At 51.6% G+C, this 16512-nt stretch overlaps 1 protein-coding gene across 12 annotated transcripts in view; it reads right to left on the bottom strand.

Annotated features, from left to right (window-relative positions):
* Nucleotides 1–16512, bottom strand: part of dock7 (dedicator of cytokinesis 7) — a 292969-nt gene that overhangs the window by 133843 nt on the left and 142614 nt on the right. For all 12 annotated transcript variants that reach the window (XM_072511162.1, XM_072511164.1, XM_072511166.1 and 9 more), the window contains exons 17-19: nucleotides 14988–15126; nucleotides 12439–12540; nucleotides 11802–11888 (exon numbers count right to left, since the gene is read on the bottom strand). In XM_072511162.1, coding sequence (XP_072367263.1) covers nucleotides 11802–11888; nucleotides 12439–12540; nucleotides 14988–15126 — 328 coding nt within the window. The remainder of the gene's footprint in view (nucleotides 1–11801; nucleotides 11889–12438; nucleotides 12541–14987; nucleotides 15127–16512) is intronic.

Genomic DNA, 16512 nt, shown 5'->3' with positions numbered 1-16512 from the left:
AAGGGATTCTTACAGCGTAGCAGGGATAGGGGGGGGCTGGCACTACCGAGCCTAAGTGAGTATTATTGGGCCGCTAATATTTCAATGGTGAGTAAGTGGATGGGAGAGGAGGAGGGAGCGGCGTGGAAGAGATTAGAGAGGGCGTCCTGTAGGGGGACTAGCCTACAGGCTATGGTGACAGCCCCATTGCCGTTCTCACCGAGGAACTACACCACAAGCCCGGTGGTGGTGGCTACACTGAAGATTTGGGGACAGTGGAGACGGCATAGGGGAAAGACTGGAGCCTTGGGGGGGGGTCCCCGATAAGAAACAATCATAGGTTTGCCCCGGGGGGAATGGATGGGGGATATGGAATGTGGCAAAGAGCAGGAATAACGCAACTGAAAGATCTGTTTGTGGATGGGAAGTTCGCGAGTCTGGGAGCGCTGACCGAGAAATATGGGTTGCCCCAAGGGAATGCATTCAGGTATATGCAACTGAGGGCTTTTGCGAGGCAACAGGTGAGGGAATTCCCGCAGCTCCCGACACAAGAGGTGCAGGACAGAGTGATCTCAAAGACATGGGTGGGGGATGGTAAGGTGTCAGATATATATAGGGAAATGAGGGACGAAGGGGAGACTATGGTAGATGAACTAAAAGGGAAATGGGAAGAAGAGCTGGGGGAGGAGATCGAGGAGGGGCTGTGCAGGGTAAGAATTGGGGCACATTGCATAGGTTACAATGCCCTAAGCAGGGTAAACTCGTCGTCCTCGTGTGCCAGGCTAAGCCTGATTCAGTTTAAGGTATTACACAGGGCACATATGACTGGAGCACGGCTCAGTAAATTTTTTGGGGTGGAGGATAGGCGTGCGAGGTGCTCGAGAAGCCCAGCGAATCATACCCATATGTTTTGGTCATGCCCGGCACTACAGGGGTTTTGGATGGGGGTGACAAAGGTGCTTTCAAAAGTAGTGGGGGTCCGGGTCGAATCAAGCTGGGGGTTGGCTATATTTGGGGTTGCACAAGAGCCGGGAGTGCAGGAGGCGAGAGAGGCCGATGTTTTGGCCTTTGCGTCCCTAGTAGCCCGGCGCAGGCTATTGCTAATGTGGAAAGAAGCCAAGCCCCCGGGGGTGGAGACCTGGATAAATGACATGGCGGGGTTTATAAAGCTAGAGCGGATTAAGTTCGTCCTAAGGGGGTCGGCTCAAGGGTTCACCAGGCGGTGGCAAACGTTCGTCGAATACCTCGCAGAAAGATAGACGGAATGGGAAAAAGAAGGCAGCAGCAGCAGCCCAGGATCAGGAGGGGGGGGGGGGGGAAGAGGAACCAGAAGGACTCTCAGGGTTGTTAATATATACTGTATAATATGTATAGGTCGTTGCTACAGATAATTATATATTGGACTGTTAAATTATATTTTTGGAGAGTGTTACTTGTGACAAGGCAGTTGCCAATTAGGGCTAGTTTTCATTTTTGTTATTTATTATTTATTCATTTTTTGTTTATAAAATAGGTCATTGTTATTTGTGTTGTTATAATGTTGTGTAAAGGATGCACAATGTACTGTGTTGGTTGACCAAAAATTTTCAATAAAATATTTAATATAAAAAAAAAGAATGGCTTACTTCCTGACTCCACGCACCTGCTCCACCACCGAAAAGGAACAAGTCAGGAATATTCTTCACTTGCTTGGATGAGTGCAGCTGGAACATCACTTAAGCAACTCAACACCATCAAGGATTAAGCAGTCCATTTGATTGGCATCCTATCCACCAGTGCACCGCAGCTACAAGTGGGCACTTGCTGCAGGATGCACTCGAACAAACTACCAAGGCTTCTTCAGCAGTACCTCCCAAACCTACCACCTCCACTCGCTCAAAGGACAAAGGCAGCAGGTGCATAAGAACACCAATACCTCCAAGTTCCCCCATCACAAACCATCTTGGCTAGAGCATATCACTGTTCCTTCATTGTAATATGGTTAAAATCCTGGAATTAATACCCAACACATTGACAGACGCTTAGGCAATTGAGGAATCTGTCAAAACGTGCTCTTCAAAGTATGCTAAAATAATGGGCACGATTTAACTAAAAGTTTGCTAAGTGTGGTAGAGAGTGGGAACAGCCGCATGCTTCCCGACACTCGGCCCGGCGAGGCAATCACCGCTATAAAACATTAATTGGTCCACTTATCAATGCCCCACGGACTTCTCGCTGCAAATGATGGTCCCACTGGCTGATTCAACAGGACCGCGCTTGCCAGCCCCAGGGAGAGGAGCACTTAAACCGATCCTTCACAGCCAACCCCTCTCAGATTGCAGCCTTGCCGCCGAGACGACCAGAAACACGACTCACGATGCCGACCTGGGCAGACGACTGGAAGCGGTAGAGGCCAGAGGGGGTGCCCTGTTCCCGCGAGGGTCAGCCACAGGGCAGCCACTGCCCCTGGGAGGAAGTGGCAGCGGCAGTCAGCTTGGGCAGCGCGACAAGGAGAACTGGTACCTAATGCCGCAAGAAGGTCAATAGACTCCACCAGGTCGCTCAGGTGATTTGTACCAGACCACCACGCTCCCCCCCCCCCAATACTCCCCACTTCCCCATTTCGCTCCCAAATGGCCATCCCTCAACCCCTTATCACAGCCCCTGTGATGAAACATGCGAACGACTAATGATGCCCCCTCTATCTCCCCGCAGGAGAAGTTGGCCCACAACCGATGGGAGAGAGCCCAGACGGGCAGTGGGCTGCCGGACATCAGGGTCCTCACCTCTATAAGGAACTGGCCCTGAAGGTCACGGGGATGGCTGAGTACCGATCAGTGACCACCGTAGAGGTCGGTGCATGGCGCAGAGGTGAGGATCCACTGGCCCCACCCAGATGACCTGTCAAATGTAAGTTGTTAATGCTATACAGACTGACCCATCCCTCCCACTGACCACATGTCCATTGTCCCCCAGGAGTAGCAGCCAATGGAGCCGGCCCTGAGAATACCTGGGGGAAGAGCTCCGAGGATGCCACTGTTATCGCGGCACATCTAACATCCCCATCCTCCGCCAACGCAGAGACACACACCTCGGGGGCGAAAGTAGTGGACAGGCTTCTGGGGCACATTCTGGTGAGCACTACACAGCTGCTGATGCACATCAGTTGGAGGCAGGATCCCCAGGCAAGACAGCAGTCGGAGGTCTGCTGGATTCCAGGACCCAGCTGGGCCCCAGTCAGATGCAGAGCCTCTGGAATAGGTTTATCTGGAGCTGATGCAGACAATAGGGTGCAGCCATGAGATTTAGAGGGGGATGTCGGCGGCACTCCAGCAGGTCCATAGCTGATTGGAGGAGACCCAGAGGCTATAGGTGCAGGAGATGGCACCGGCATTGCGTGGCACTGAGACCAACACTGCCTCAGTGTAACCACCACAGTGGACAGCCTGGTGCACGATGTCGGCAGCATGCTGTCCAAGGCGTGACTCAGTCGGTGAGGGCTATGGCTCAGCGCCTCAACAGCATGTCCCAGTCGCTGGTGGACGTGACCCAGTGCCAGCTGGACATTGATGTGGCACTGCGGAGCATGTCGCAGTCTCAGGTGGGCATTGCCCCGGCACTCCAGAGCTTGTCCCATCACTGAGAATCATCGGCGAGGGCATTGACACCATAGTGCTGACATTGGGGAGCCACCAGGACTGGCTGAGCCAGATGACCCAGGAATGGCCAGGGCTCAATCCAGCTGCCCCTCCATCCCGAGGTGAACTCCAGGGCCCTATGGGCACCGACCGGGAGGAGGGGGCGGAGTGTAAATCCAAAGCCATCCTATGAAGTGGTGACAGTGACCACTATCTCCCCGAGCTTCACCTTTGCCCCATGATACTGGCCCTTCTTGCAGTCAGCACCCCGTACAGCATGGCACGGCAGGGCATGTGCCGCCGGGGCCCTCCAGCCCCAGAAAACATCCACCAGGAGAAAGGATTGGGGGGGAGGCTGAGCACCAATTCCATATCCCATTGCCCAGGACATGGGCTCCTCCACTCCTCCATCAACCGGCACACTGTGTGCAGGTGATGTGTGAAGAAGCACTCACCAGACAGGCAGGGGCCGGACCATGGCATTGAATGGGGAGCACCATCTCTTACCTCTCATCAGGTTATCATCATTCCCCCTCCCCTCAACCGTGACCCACTGACAATGTCAACAATCCCATCACCCAGGAGTGATGGTACACAGACTTTGCGAGAGGGAATTGGGAAAGGGGGGGGGGAGGAAGGAAGAGGGATGGGGGGAGGGAGGTGAGAAGAGAAGGGGTTGAGAGGGGGGGGGAATGACGGACGAGGCCATGTCCTATGTGAAGCAGGCATGAATGAGGGCCTCCTTGACCCTCCAGGCTTGCTGGACCCTCACTGCTGCCACCTGTCGTCCTTCCTCTTGCTGATCCTCCTCAGGCTCGAGCTCCAGCCGCTCCAGGTCTGGCACCTCCTCGTCCTTGAAGGTGGCCACATATTCCTCGCCCTCCACTTCCAGCACGTCACCCTGCTGCTGTGCCAGGTTGTGGAGGACACAGCAGACCACCACAGAGCGGTCTACCTTGGGGGAGGGGGGGATGTATTGCAATGCACCAACAGAGAGGTCGAGGCACTGTAGCCGCATTTTGAGGAGTTCAATGCATCGCTCAAAGACAGACTGGGTTGCCACATGGGCCTCCTTGTATCGGGTCTCCGCATCGATCTCCGGCCTCCATACTAGTGTCATTAGCCAGATCCTCAGCGGGTAACCCTCATCCCCCAAGAGCCAACCGGCCATCTTGGGGTGGTCCTCAAAGAGGCCGGGGACGTCCGATTGTCCCAGGATGTAGCTGTCGTGCACACTCCCTGGAAAGCGCGCACATATGTGCATGATATTCATGTGGTGGTCGCAGATGAGCTGGATGTTCAGGGAGTGGAACGCCTGCCTGTTGATGTAGGGGGAACTCCCAGACGGCCTGGCGTGCACATGGCGACATGCGTACCATCTATTACCCTCTGGACCTGGGGCATCTTGGCGATGGCAGAGAATACTGCTGCCCAGGCATCTTGTTGGGCCTGGCCCATGTCAAAGACGATGAGTTTTTCTGCTCGGGCAAACAGGGCATCCGTGACCTCCCTTGTGGGCTGTAGCTGGTGAGATGCTACACAAGTCCCCGCTTGAGCCCTGGAATGATCCTGAGGCTTAAAGGTTCAGGGCTGCAGTGATCTTGACAGCCAATGGGAGCGGGTACCCTCTTCCTCCACATGGTGCCAAGTCCGCAAGGACGTGGCACAGGTGCCACACCATCTCGTTGTTGAGGTGGAACCTCCAACGGCACACGCTGGCCATCAGCTTTTCGAAAGTCCAATGACGTCTGTACACCTTAGGTCGTCGTCGGCCTCCCCCTCTGGGTCCCTCCCTGGCCTGATGGGCGGCTGGGTCCTCTGGGTTTGGGGCCCTGCACATGCGCCGTCACCTCGAGCCTCCGCCGGCACCTGGACTGCCAGCAGCCCCACTAAGGCAAGTTCCGCAGGTCCAAGATATCATCCATCTGGCGTCACTTTAATACCTGTAAGGAATTGGGAGAGGGTGTGAGACTGACAGCAGTGATGTCTTCAACCCCGGGCCCTTCCAGTCCCCCCATTGCTCCATCCCCCCCACCCACCCCATCCGGTACTCTCAACCCACGCACCCCCGGCCGCAGCGAGGGCCCCTGATCTCCGGATCCCAGGCCCTGTACCCCAGACACCTGCACGTAACGTTACCTGGTCGCCTCCCCAATGCACACCCACCCTCTGGTCGCAGAGATGCCTGCGGTGCTGGGTCCATTCCCAGGCTGTTTGGATGTTGTCCGCTGTGGCCTAGGTGTTGCCTCCCGCAGTGTTCAGGCAGCACAGCCTGATTGGGATGCTAGGCAATAACTCCCACATGCTACATGGCCCGCCTACCCACATGGGGATCCGCGTGAATTGTGTGACGTGCTCACTTAACTATGATTGCCAATTCCCCATTAGAAAACCCTTCAGCCGCCCTGCAAGTTCGCATGACCATTTGCTGGGGAGTGGGTTAGATCATGGGAGGCCGTTAGATAGGGGGCCGCTCCCGTTAATTGTATGGAGATTGGACTTAAGTGGTGATTATTGATTTCTCGCCATGCAACGGCGTGATCCTGATTCCGCCAACCGAAGCAGGCCGGTTAGATAGCAAACAGATAGGCGCCCGGTGTGGTTCTCAATTTTGGCATCTCCTGCGATTCAACGGCCTCGTTGCACTCTCACCATTGAATCGTGCCCCACATCTCCTCTGCCTCTCACCTTTACTGTATCAACCCCTTACCACAGCCCAAAAATAGATAATAAAACCATCAACATTCAATTAATATACTTTGAAGATTGATGTGTTGGGTAGGCTGGGTCGAGGTGAACTGCACTTGATGCAGTGTAGCGAGCGACAGACCTCCAACACTTGATAAAATGCATCACGATTTTATTCAACATCCAAACTATTATACATGTTCAACTGTGGGCCGACACTACGCTGACTTGACTGGAGACCTGACACTAGCCTGACCAGACTAACTTAGCTACCACATGGTGTAGGCACTGGCTAGCTCACGAGCTCTGACTGTCTCAGAGGCTGGGTCCCGAGAGAACGGGAAAACTGGTGCCCTCCGGCTTTATAGTGGTTGTGTCCTATCTGGTGATTGGCTGCTCTGTTCTGTGTGCTTACTGGTCATCCTGTGTGTCAATCACTGCCTGTCTGCACTCCATTGTATACATAGATGTATATCATGAATCTCCCCCCCTTTTTTTTCCTCGATATTGTGTATGTTGAGATAATAAATATTAAGGTGCATGTGCGTGTGGATGTCTATATGAGCGTGACTATATACAGAATGTGCTAAAATGACCTTATGTACACAGGAAGGTGTCGCTAGTTCAGATATAGGGCAGATGAAACGGTAACAACGATATTTACAGAAGTCAAAACGATAAGGTAACACAGTTGTGCAAAAGTTCAGTCTATAAGTTTAGTCTCTGCGGTGGGCGACGAATTTTGGTTGACCGCCTCAAGGGTGGATCAGGGGCCGCCTGCACTTGGACAGGCAGGACCGCCGCCAATGCGGTGGTCGCAGAGGTTGGCAGGATTGCTGGTAGATCGGTGGCCTCATGGTAGGGCACGTCCAGAGGAAGCATTGTGTGAGGCGGGACATCATGGTTAGGTGGCAGGTGTGGAACTCTGCGCAGCGCCCGTCTGTTGCGACGTAGGAAGGAGCCATCAGCCATGCGGGCGAGGAACGATCTCAGGGCCACTTGCTTGACCACCACAGCTGTGGCGGACCAGCCGCCGTCAGGCAACTGCACATGAACACGAGCATCTTATGCTGATTTCTGTTGGGCCCGAGACTGCTGCATCTTTTGTATGACCGTGGGGTGGTCAAGGTCTGGAACATGGATGGCTGGAACCATGGTTCGCAGAGTGCGATTCATGAGCATCTGCGCGGGAGACAACCCAGTGGACAGCGGGGATGCTCTGTATGCCAGCATCGCCAGGTTGAAGTCGGAGCCCGAGTCTGCAGCCTTGTATAGTAATCTCTTGACGATATGGACCCCTTTTTCGGCCTTCCCGTTTGACTGCGGGTAGTGGAGGCTGGAGGTTACGTGACGAAAGTTGTATAGGCGGGCAAAACCAGACCATTCCTGGCTGTAAAAACAGGGACCGTTGTCACTCATCACCGTGAGCGGTATCCCATGCCTGGCAAACGTTTCTTTGCACACTTTAATCACTGCCTTCGACGTGAGATCGGACAATTTCACCACTTCAGGGTAATTGGCAAAGTAGTCGACCAGGAGGACATAGTCACGCCCCTTGGCATGGAAAAGGTCGACACCGACTTTGGACCATGGGGAGGTCACTATCGCATGTTGCTGCAGAGTTTCTTTGGGTTGAGCTGGCTGAAATTTCTGACATGTGGGGCAGTTGAGGACCGTGTTGGCAGCATCCTGGCTGATACCCGGCCAATAGACTGCCTCTCGAGCTCTGCGTCGACATTTCTCGACCCCCAGATGACCTTCATGGAGTTGGCCGAGCACCATAGCTCGCATGCTCTGCGGAATCACAATCCTATCGAGCTTCATGAGGATGCCGTCCACCACCGTCAGGTCATCCTTGACGTTGTAAAACTGGGGACATTGTCCCTTCTGCCAGCCATTCGTGAGGTGCTGCATCACACGCTGTCGCAGAGGATCCTTGGCCGTTTCCTCACGAATTTGGATGACCCTCTCATCAGTGGCCAGAACGTTGGAGGCACACAATTGCCCTGCGCATCGATTTGGCAGACAAAGTCAGTTTGTTCACATGGTGTGGTGATAGACCTGGAAAGGGCATCTGCAACAATGAGTTCTTTGCCTGGCGTGTAGACAAGTTCAAAGTCATAGCGGCGTAGCTTGAGAAGGATTTGTTGTAATTCATGTCATTCAAATCCTTCTGGATTATGTGGACTAGTGGCCTGTGGTCCGTCTCAACCGTGAATTTTGGGAGGCCATACACATAGTCGTGAAATTTGTCGATTCCCGTTAGGAGGCCCAGGCATTCCTTCTCGATCTGAGCGTACCATTGCTCAGTGGGCGCCATAGCTCTGGAGGCATACGCAACTGGGTCCCATGAGGAGGAGTCATCCCGTTGGAGGAGCACCGCCCCAATACCGTCCTGGCTCGCGTCAGTGGATATTTTGGTCTCTTTGGTAGGGTCGAAGAACGCCAGAACCGGGGCTGTGATGAGTTTTGCCCTGAGCTCACGCCATCCGTTCTCATGAGCGGGCAGCCACTGGAATTCCGTCGACTTTTTGACGAGATGGCGGAGGGCTGTGGTGTGTGCCGCCATGTTGGGAATGAACTTCATGAGGAAGTTGACCATCCCTAGAAAACGGAGGACCGCCTTTTTGTCCTGTGGGGTCTTCATGGCGTTGATCGCCGAGATCTTGTCAGCATCTGGCCGCACGCCTTGCTGCGAGATGTGGTCACCAAGGAATTTGATTTCTGATTGACTGAACGAGCACTTGGCTCTGTTGAGTCGGAGGCCATACTCATGGATTCTGTGGAATACCTGCTTGAGGCGATCGATGTGTTCTTGAGGAGTTGTGGACCAGATTATGACATCGTCAACATACACGCGCACTCCCTTGATACCCTCCATCATCTGTTCCATGATGCGGTGAAATACCTCTGAAGTAGAGATGATGCCAAAAGGCATCCGGTTGTAGCAGTAGCGACCGAACGGGGTATTGAATGTGCACAGCCTGCGACTGGATGCATCCAGCTGTATTTGCCAGAACCCCTTGGAGGCGTCCAGCTTCATAAAGAGTTTGGCATGAGCCATCTCGCTGGTCAACTCCTCTCGTTATGGTATCGGGTAATGTTCCCTCATGATGTTGCGGTTTAAATCCTTGGGGTCGATGCAGATTCGAAGCTCCCCTGACGGGTTCTTGACGCAGACCATGGAGCTGACCCAGTCCGTGGGTTCTGTGACCTTTGATATGATGCCCTGGTCCTGGAGGTCCTGTAACTGCTGCTTGAGGACGGTCCTTGAGGGGTGCTGCCACCCGACGTGGTGCGTGGATCACAGGGGTGGCGTTCGGTTTGAGCAGGATTTTGTATCGGTATGGGAGTGTGCCCATTCCGTCGAACACGCTGCGTGATGATGTCATCAATTTCAGCCTGGAAGTTCTCATCAGGTGAGGCCGTCGCCTGTGAGGATGACATGGTGTGGACTCGCTGAACCAAGTTCAGGAGTTTGCAGGCCCGAGCACCGAGCAGGGATGCTTTGTCAGGTCCCACGATCTCAAATCGCATTGTCGCTTTAAATGACTTATTGGAAACTCCGAGTTGGCATGAGCCACTGGCAGCTATGGCAGTGCCATTGTAGTCAAGGAGCTGGCAGGGCGGTGGAAGAATGCTTGGTCTGACGCGGATGGTGTTGAGATCGGATTTGGAGATGAGGTTCGCCGATGCACCGATGTCCAGTTTGAACCGGATGCGAGCCTTGTTGACTGTGAGGACAGCACACCACTCGTCGTCGGGATCCACGCTGAGGATCGGGAGGTGCGTCGCTGTCTTGGAGAAAGGCAGCGCATGCTTCGTAATGATGCCCACCCGGTATGGAGATTTGAGGCATGCAGCATCAGGGTCTGTTGGGCTGTCGGAGTCTGGCATGGCCTGCTGTATTGAACGGATGCTTCTGCGCCACGGCTGGGATCGCGAGATGCTGGGCAGTGGAGCAGATCTGCAAAGGGCTGCGTAGTGGCAAAGCTTGCCACACTGTAGACACCGTTGTGATTTTGCCAGACATTGCTGCTTTAAATGGGCGAAGCCACAGTTCAGACATGTCATGATGCCAACGTGTTCCGTGCGCCATCACGCATGCACAGTGCGGTCGAACGACGTATGCACCTGCGCAGTCTGGTCGTCGGTCTCGCCGTCGCCTCGGTCGTGGCGCGCATGCGCAGGGGCCCAGGAAAAGAGCGCGGAATGGCCACTCTCGCCGATACTTAGGCCCTGCATTTGTGCGATGGCCTGCACCCGTTCTGCCTCGTGGAGGTTAGCTTTTGCCGTTTCTGCTGCCCTGATGTGGGAGTACCGATTGTTAGCATGTTCGTGGAGAACGCACGATTCGATGGCGATGGTGAGGGTGAGCTGCTTGACTTTCAGGAGCTGCTGCCGAAGGGAGTCGGAGTGGACCCCGAAAACGATCTGATCCCGGATCATGGAAACAGTGGTCGAATCATAGTTACGTGACTGCGCGAGGATGCGGAGATGGGTCAGAAAGGATTGAAAAGGTTCATCCTTAACCTGAAACCTCTGCTGGAAAACGTACCGTTCAAAGCTCTCATTCACCTCAATGTCGCAGTGGCTGTCGAACTTCAGTAGGACTGTTTTAAATTTTGTCTTGTCTTCGCCTTCAGCGAATGTAAGGGAGTCGTAGATGTGGATGGCGTGGTCCCCGGCTGTGGAGAGGAATAGTGCAATTTTCCTGGCGTCCGATGCGGCCTCAAGATCGGTGGCTTCGAGATAGAGTTTGAACTTTTGTTTGAAGATCCTCCAATTTGCACCGAGGTTGCCGGCGATGCGGAGCTGTGGAGGAGGGCGGACGTTTTCCATGTCACCGGATGGCTGTTTGCTGGTCACCGCTGATTCACTCAAGGTAGGTCTGTCAAATTTTCAGCATCACTCAGCTGGTACCATGATGTGTTGGGTAGGCTGGGTCGAGGTGAACTGCACTTGATGCAGTGTAGCGAGAGACAGACCTCCAACACTTGATAAAATCTAGTGGTCGTGTCCTGTCTGGTGATTGGCTGCACTGTGTTGTGTGCTTACTGGTCATCCTGTGTGTCAATCACTGCCTGTCTGCACTCCATTGTACACATAGATGTATATTATGACAAAGATATCACATTTAATGATATTGCACTGTTTAGGAAGGAACTGTATCAAGACATATTTTTAAAAATAAATTTTGAGTACCCAATTCATTTGTTCCAATTCAGGAGAAATTTAGCATGGCCAATCCACCTTGCCTGCACATCTTTGGGTTGTGGGGGCGAAACTCACGCAAACACGGGGAGAATGTGCAAACTCCACACGGACAGTGACCCAGAGCCAGGATCGAACCTGGGACCTCGGCGCCGTGAGGCAGCAGTGCTAACCAGTACGCCACCTTGCTACCCTATATCAAGACATATTTGAAGCAAAATTCAACCCTCAGAGTCTACACAGAAAAAGAATCCGACTCATTTTATACAATTAAATGCAAATCAGGGACAGAGTTGTTCTCACCTGGGTGTGGATAGAGGATACAGCAATCACCTCCACATTAAACACTCCCTTATGGTTATCCACCCACTTCATGCCAGGCAAAGGTACCTGCAACAGTAACAAGATCTTGTACATCAAGAAATATAAGGTGGTATTATACTAGCATGGATAGAGTACTGGTTAACGGACAACTGCAACTAGATGTGCCCCATGGATCAGTGCTCGGGCCTCAACCATTTACAATCTAAGTGCGTGATTCAGTGACGCTGTTGCGCCCGGTGTGAATCCTGCGCCGGGCGACGAGCTGATCGTAAGTCACCCGACTTTCTCCGCCCAGCGCAATCTGGATCTCGCTCTCACTGGGCGAGATCCAGATCTCCATGTTTAAATTGAGCCGTGCGGGTCACAAAAACGGGGGTTACAAATACTTCTCCACTATTCCGCGAAAGGAAAAAGTGTGTAAGGAAACAAAAAAAACCACATTATTACAACCAGCAGGAGTAGAATTCCAACATAGTTGCCAGAGGTGAAATGACAATTTACTGAAGTACTGGATCACCCTGCCACCCCACACCCCTTCCTCAGCAAACAGTAGATCTGTGTAAATATAGCACAGAGAAAAGGTGATCCAAACTGGCCATTATTTTCAGTCACTTACTTCTGGAGATAAAACTGAATAAGATTGTGGAGGCTTCTCAAGAGATACAGGAAGGCATAATTGACCAGTTTTCAGGCGTCCATTCTGCAGCATTGGGATCCACTGGAATGGAAGGAAGAAGGATTAAAAATACTGCTAAACTAAAACAGAAATGCTATGTTGGGTACTTGTGTATGTATGTGTGTACGTTCTCTCTATGCAGACGACTTGCTGCTCTATGTCACAGACCCGGTTTTGGGTGGGGGGAGGGGCTGCTGGATGGGGGCTTTAAGAGATGGCAGTGGGCAGGGATTGAGAGATTTGGGGACCTATTCATCCAGGAGGACTTTCCCACCTTGGAGGCACTAGAGGAGGAGTTTGAGTTGCAGGGTGGGAACGGGTTTCGGTACCTTCAGGTTCGGGACTTTGCCCGGGGGCAGGCACGCCTCCCCGAGCGAACTACAGACAAGGTGATGTCAAAAACAGAGGTTGGAGAGGGGAGGGTTTCGGAGATATACAAGGAGTTGATGGAGTGGGAAGGGGCCCCTATCAGAGAGGTGAAGCGGAAGTGGGAAAAGGAGCTGGGAGGAGAGCTGGAAATTGAACTGTGGGAAATAGCCTTGAAGAGAGTCAATTCATCCTTGGCATGTGCCAGACTTAGACTGATCCAGTTCAAGGTGGTCCACAGGGCCCACATGACGGCAGCCCGGATGAGCAGGCTCTATGAGGAGGTGATGTGGGCGGTGTGGGGGTAGCCTGACGAACCATGTACATATGTTAATAATAATAATCTTTTTTGTCACAAGTATGAAGTTTCTGTGAAAAGCCCCTAGTCGCCACATTCCGGCGCCTGTTCGGGTAAGCTGGTACGGGATTGAACCCATGTTGCTGGCCTTGGTCTGCATTACAAACCAGCTGTCTAGCCCACAGCTAAACCAGCCCAACCAGATGTTTTGGGCATGTCCAAAATTGAGGGATTCTGGCAGGGATTCACGGACGTTATGTCAGAAGTCCTGGAAGGGACGGTAACTCCGAGACCAGAACTGGCAATATTTGGGGTATTGGAAGATCCGGGGGCCATGGGGCGGAGGTAGGCCGATATCCTGGCCTTCTCCTCCCTGGTGGCCCAGAGACGGTTTCTGCTGGGATGGAGGGATTCGGAGCTCCCAAAGGCAGGAGTGTGGGTCAACGATATGGCAGGGTTTCTCAGTCAGTTCGCCTTGAGAGGATCAACTCAGGAGTTCGCCCGGATATGGCAACCGTTCATCGATTTCTTCAAGGAAAATTTATCAGCAGCAGTAAGTGGGGGGGGAGGAAAACAGGAGGCATGGCAATGTTAGATAAGGACAGGGAACTTAGTATACAGGTAATTAAGGAATAGGGCGGGGGTAGTAGGGGACATTGTTTTCGGTTTTTTTGTTCTTTTAGGTGTTTTGCGTGTGTTGGCCCGTGCGGTTGTTTAAGAAATGTTAATGTGTTAAACTGTGAAAATTCCAAATGCTTCAATAAAATACTTTCTAAAAAAAATGTATGTGCGTACGTGTGTACCTTCCTTTATCCAAAGACATTACTCCGAAATTGTTACAAACACAATTGCTGTTCACCTTCTGAGGCTCCCAACAATGAAATGACCAATATCAGGAAAGTCAATGGCATAGAAAATAACAATTATGGTAATAATATCATTCTAGCATGGTGTGTCCTATCACACCCCTGAGCTCATTCAAAGCAACAACAACAATCGAGCTAGGCGGAGCAAGTCAGGAGACTCGCTCAACCCTGGGCCTGCCACAGAGCCCAACTTTCGGCTCACACGCGATTCATCTGTTGTGCCTGGATTTGCGCTCTGCGCCACTGGGTCGCTGAATTGCCACCATAGCAAACATCAATTTTTGCAATTTTGGTACCTTGAAGGAATGAACTTGGTAAGTCCAGCAGAAATAAATTTCATTAAAGTAGCTGAAAGCTTTGCATTACATGGTCCAAAGTGCAGAGACCAAAGGGGACCCAGTTCTCATACACCTAACTCCACCACCAAATCCTAACTTCAGCTAAGGCAGCAGTCGATTCATTATGTAGGGTCTCAGCACACCCAATCTACAGAAATGAAAGAGTTTATACTACCGATTGGCTTGATCACGATGGCCACATGCCAACTCTTGACAATCAAACAGCCTCCTTAGATTCACTCTGGTAAGGTACTGAAGGTGGTGGAGGCAGGGGCATTGAATGCCTTTAAGGCAGACGTCGATAGATTTTTGCCAGACAAGGGAATTAAAGAGGGGGTAGATGGGAATGTGTAATTAGAAAGACAAGCAGATCAGCCAAGATCTTATTGAATGGTGGAGCAGGTTCGTGGGATGGAGTGGCCTACTTCTGTTGTACTTATTTCGCATTTAGTGAAGAATGTGAGAGTCAGTGCCTTTGGGAGAAGGGACAAGTGGATGTGGGGGAGATGAAATAAAAAACGTTTTCACAGGAAATGCTTTTTGATTTTAAAACCTATTTTTGAATATCTCATGAGCACCACTGCTATACCAATTGTGCAAAATCATAACATTGTCTGGTACCGTATATCCAACCGGGGTTTCTAAAGGAGTGTTCTGCTTTTGTTGGCAGCTGACATGATAGAAGGTGAACAGCAGATGATGGTGGTCAGTCAGATAAGCAGGAAGTTTGACTTTTATTTCTTCATGGAAGTCAGGTGATCTATCAAAAGAAAATGTGCATTTTACACAAAACATTCCTTACACCTTTATACCCTGTTTTGTCTGCAATATGCTGTAGCTATATTATCCAAAAGCAAAAGCGTTGATAAAGTCTTGGAAACCTCAGATGGATTCCTTATTTTCTTAGTTAATCCGTCCGCCTCGAGTAGTGTTGAGGTGTAAATACTAGAATGTTTTGAGTTTTCTCTGCAGCTGTTGATCCCAGCTGGTCCCTATAATTGAATTAAGCAGCCGAGTTAAGAGGAGGAAAGGTCAGCCACTCCCAACTATGATCAGTAATCCAATACGGGAAGGGGCACATGTATAGGTGTAGAGTGAAGACGAGCTTGGACCTTGGCTGCGCCATCTCCCGCAACCCATGTGAAGTCTGCCCATCAACAATGCTCGGATGCGGGGCGGCACATGGCGCAGTGGTTAGCACTGGGACTGCGGCGCTGAGGACCCGGGTTTGAATCCCGGCCCTGGGTCACTGTCCGTGTGGAGTTTGCACATTCTCCCCATGTCTGCGTGGGTTTCACCCCCACAACCCAAAGATGTGCAGGTTAGGTGGATTGGCCATGCTTAATTGCCCCTTAATTGGGAAAAAAAATAATTGGGTACACTAAATTTTTTTTTTTTTAAACCCAGAAGCAGATTCTACTGTAAGGTTCTTGGGGCCAGGGAGGACTACTATAAGCTAAGCACTTCAGCAGAGAAAGGGATGAAGAATTGAAAATGGGGTAGCAAGAAGGATGTAATGAACATAGAACATACAGTGCAGAAGGAGGCCATCGGCCGATCGAGTCTGCACCGACCCACTTAAGCCCTCACTTCCACTCTATCCCCGTAACCCAATAACCTCTCCTAACCTTTTTTGGTCACTAAGGGCAATTTATCATGGCCAATCCATCTAACCTGCACGTCTTTGGACTGTGGGAGGAAACCGGGCACACAGAGGAAACCCACGCAGACACGGGGAGAAAGTGCAGACTCCGCACAGACAGTGACCCAGCAGGAAATCGAACCTGGGACCCTGGTGCTGTGTAGCCACAGTGCTATCCACTTGTGCTACCAGGCTACCATGCTCAAGTAGTCCTTTCTTTCACGACCTTGGTAAAAAGGTATTATGCACAATTTCCACTAAGTAACCCAATTCTGTTAAATCTTAATGAAGTATAACTCTCAACCCCTACAGGCTGATTTTTAAAATTCAGCTGGCATGGATCCCTGCCTGCAAGGTCACACATTAGGAAATTGCAAGCATACTCCATGTTTTTCTATCCATTAATACGTCACACTTGTACTTTCTCAATATGTAATTCCAGCAGATGAAGTTCCTCGTGGAAACACATATTCAGAAATTGATCCTCTACTTCTAAAAAAAAGT

The sequence above is a fragment of the Scyliorhinus torazame genome, chromosome 7 (assembly GCF_047496885.1).
Source record: "Scyliorhinus torazame isolate Kashiwa2021f chromosome 7, sScyTor2.1, whole genome shotgun sequence".
Classification (NCBI taxonomy): Eukaryota; Metazoa; Chordata; class Chondrichthyes; order Carcharhiniformes; family Scyliorhinidae; genus Scyliorhinus; species Scyliorhinus torazame.
This window is presented reverse-complemented; position numbering and strand designations above follow the sequence as displayed.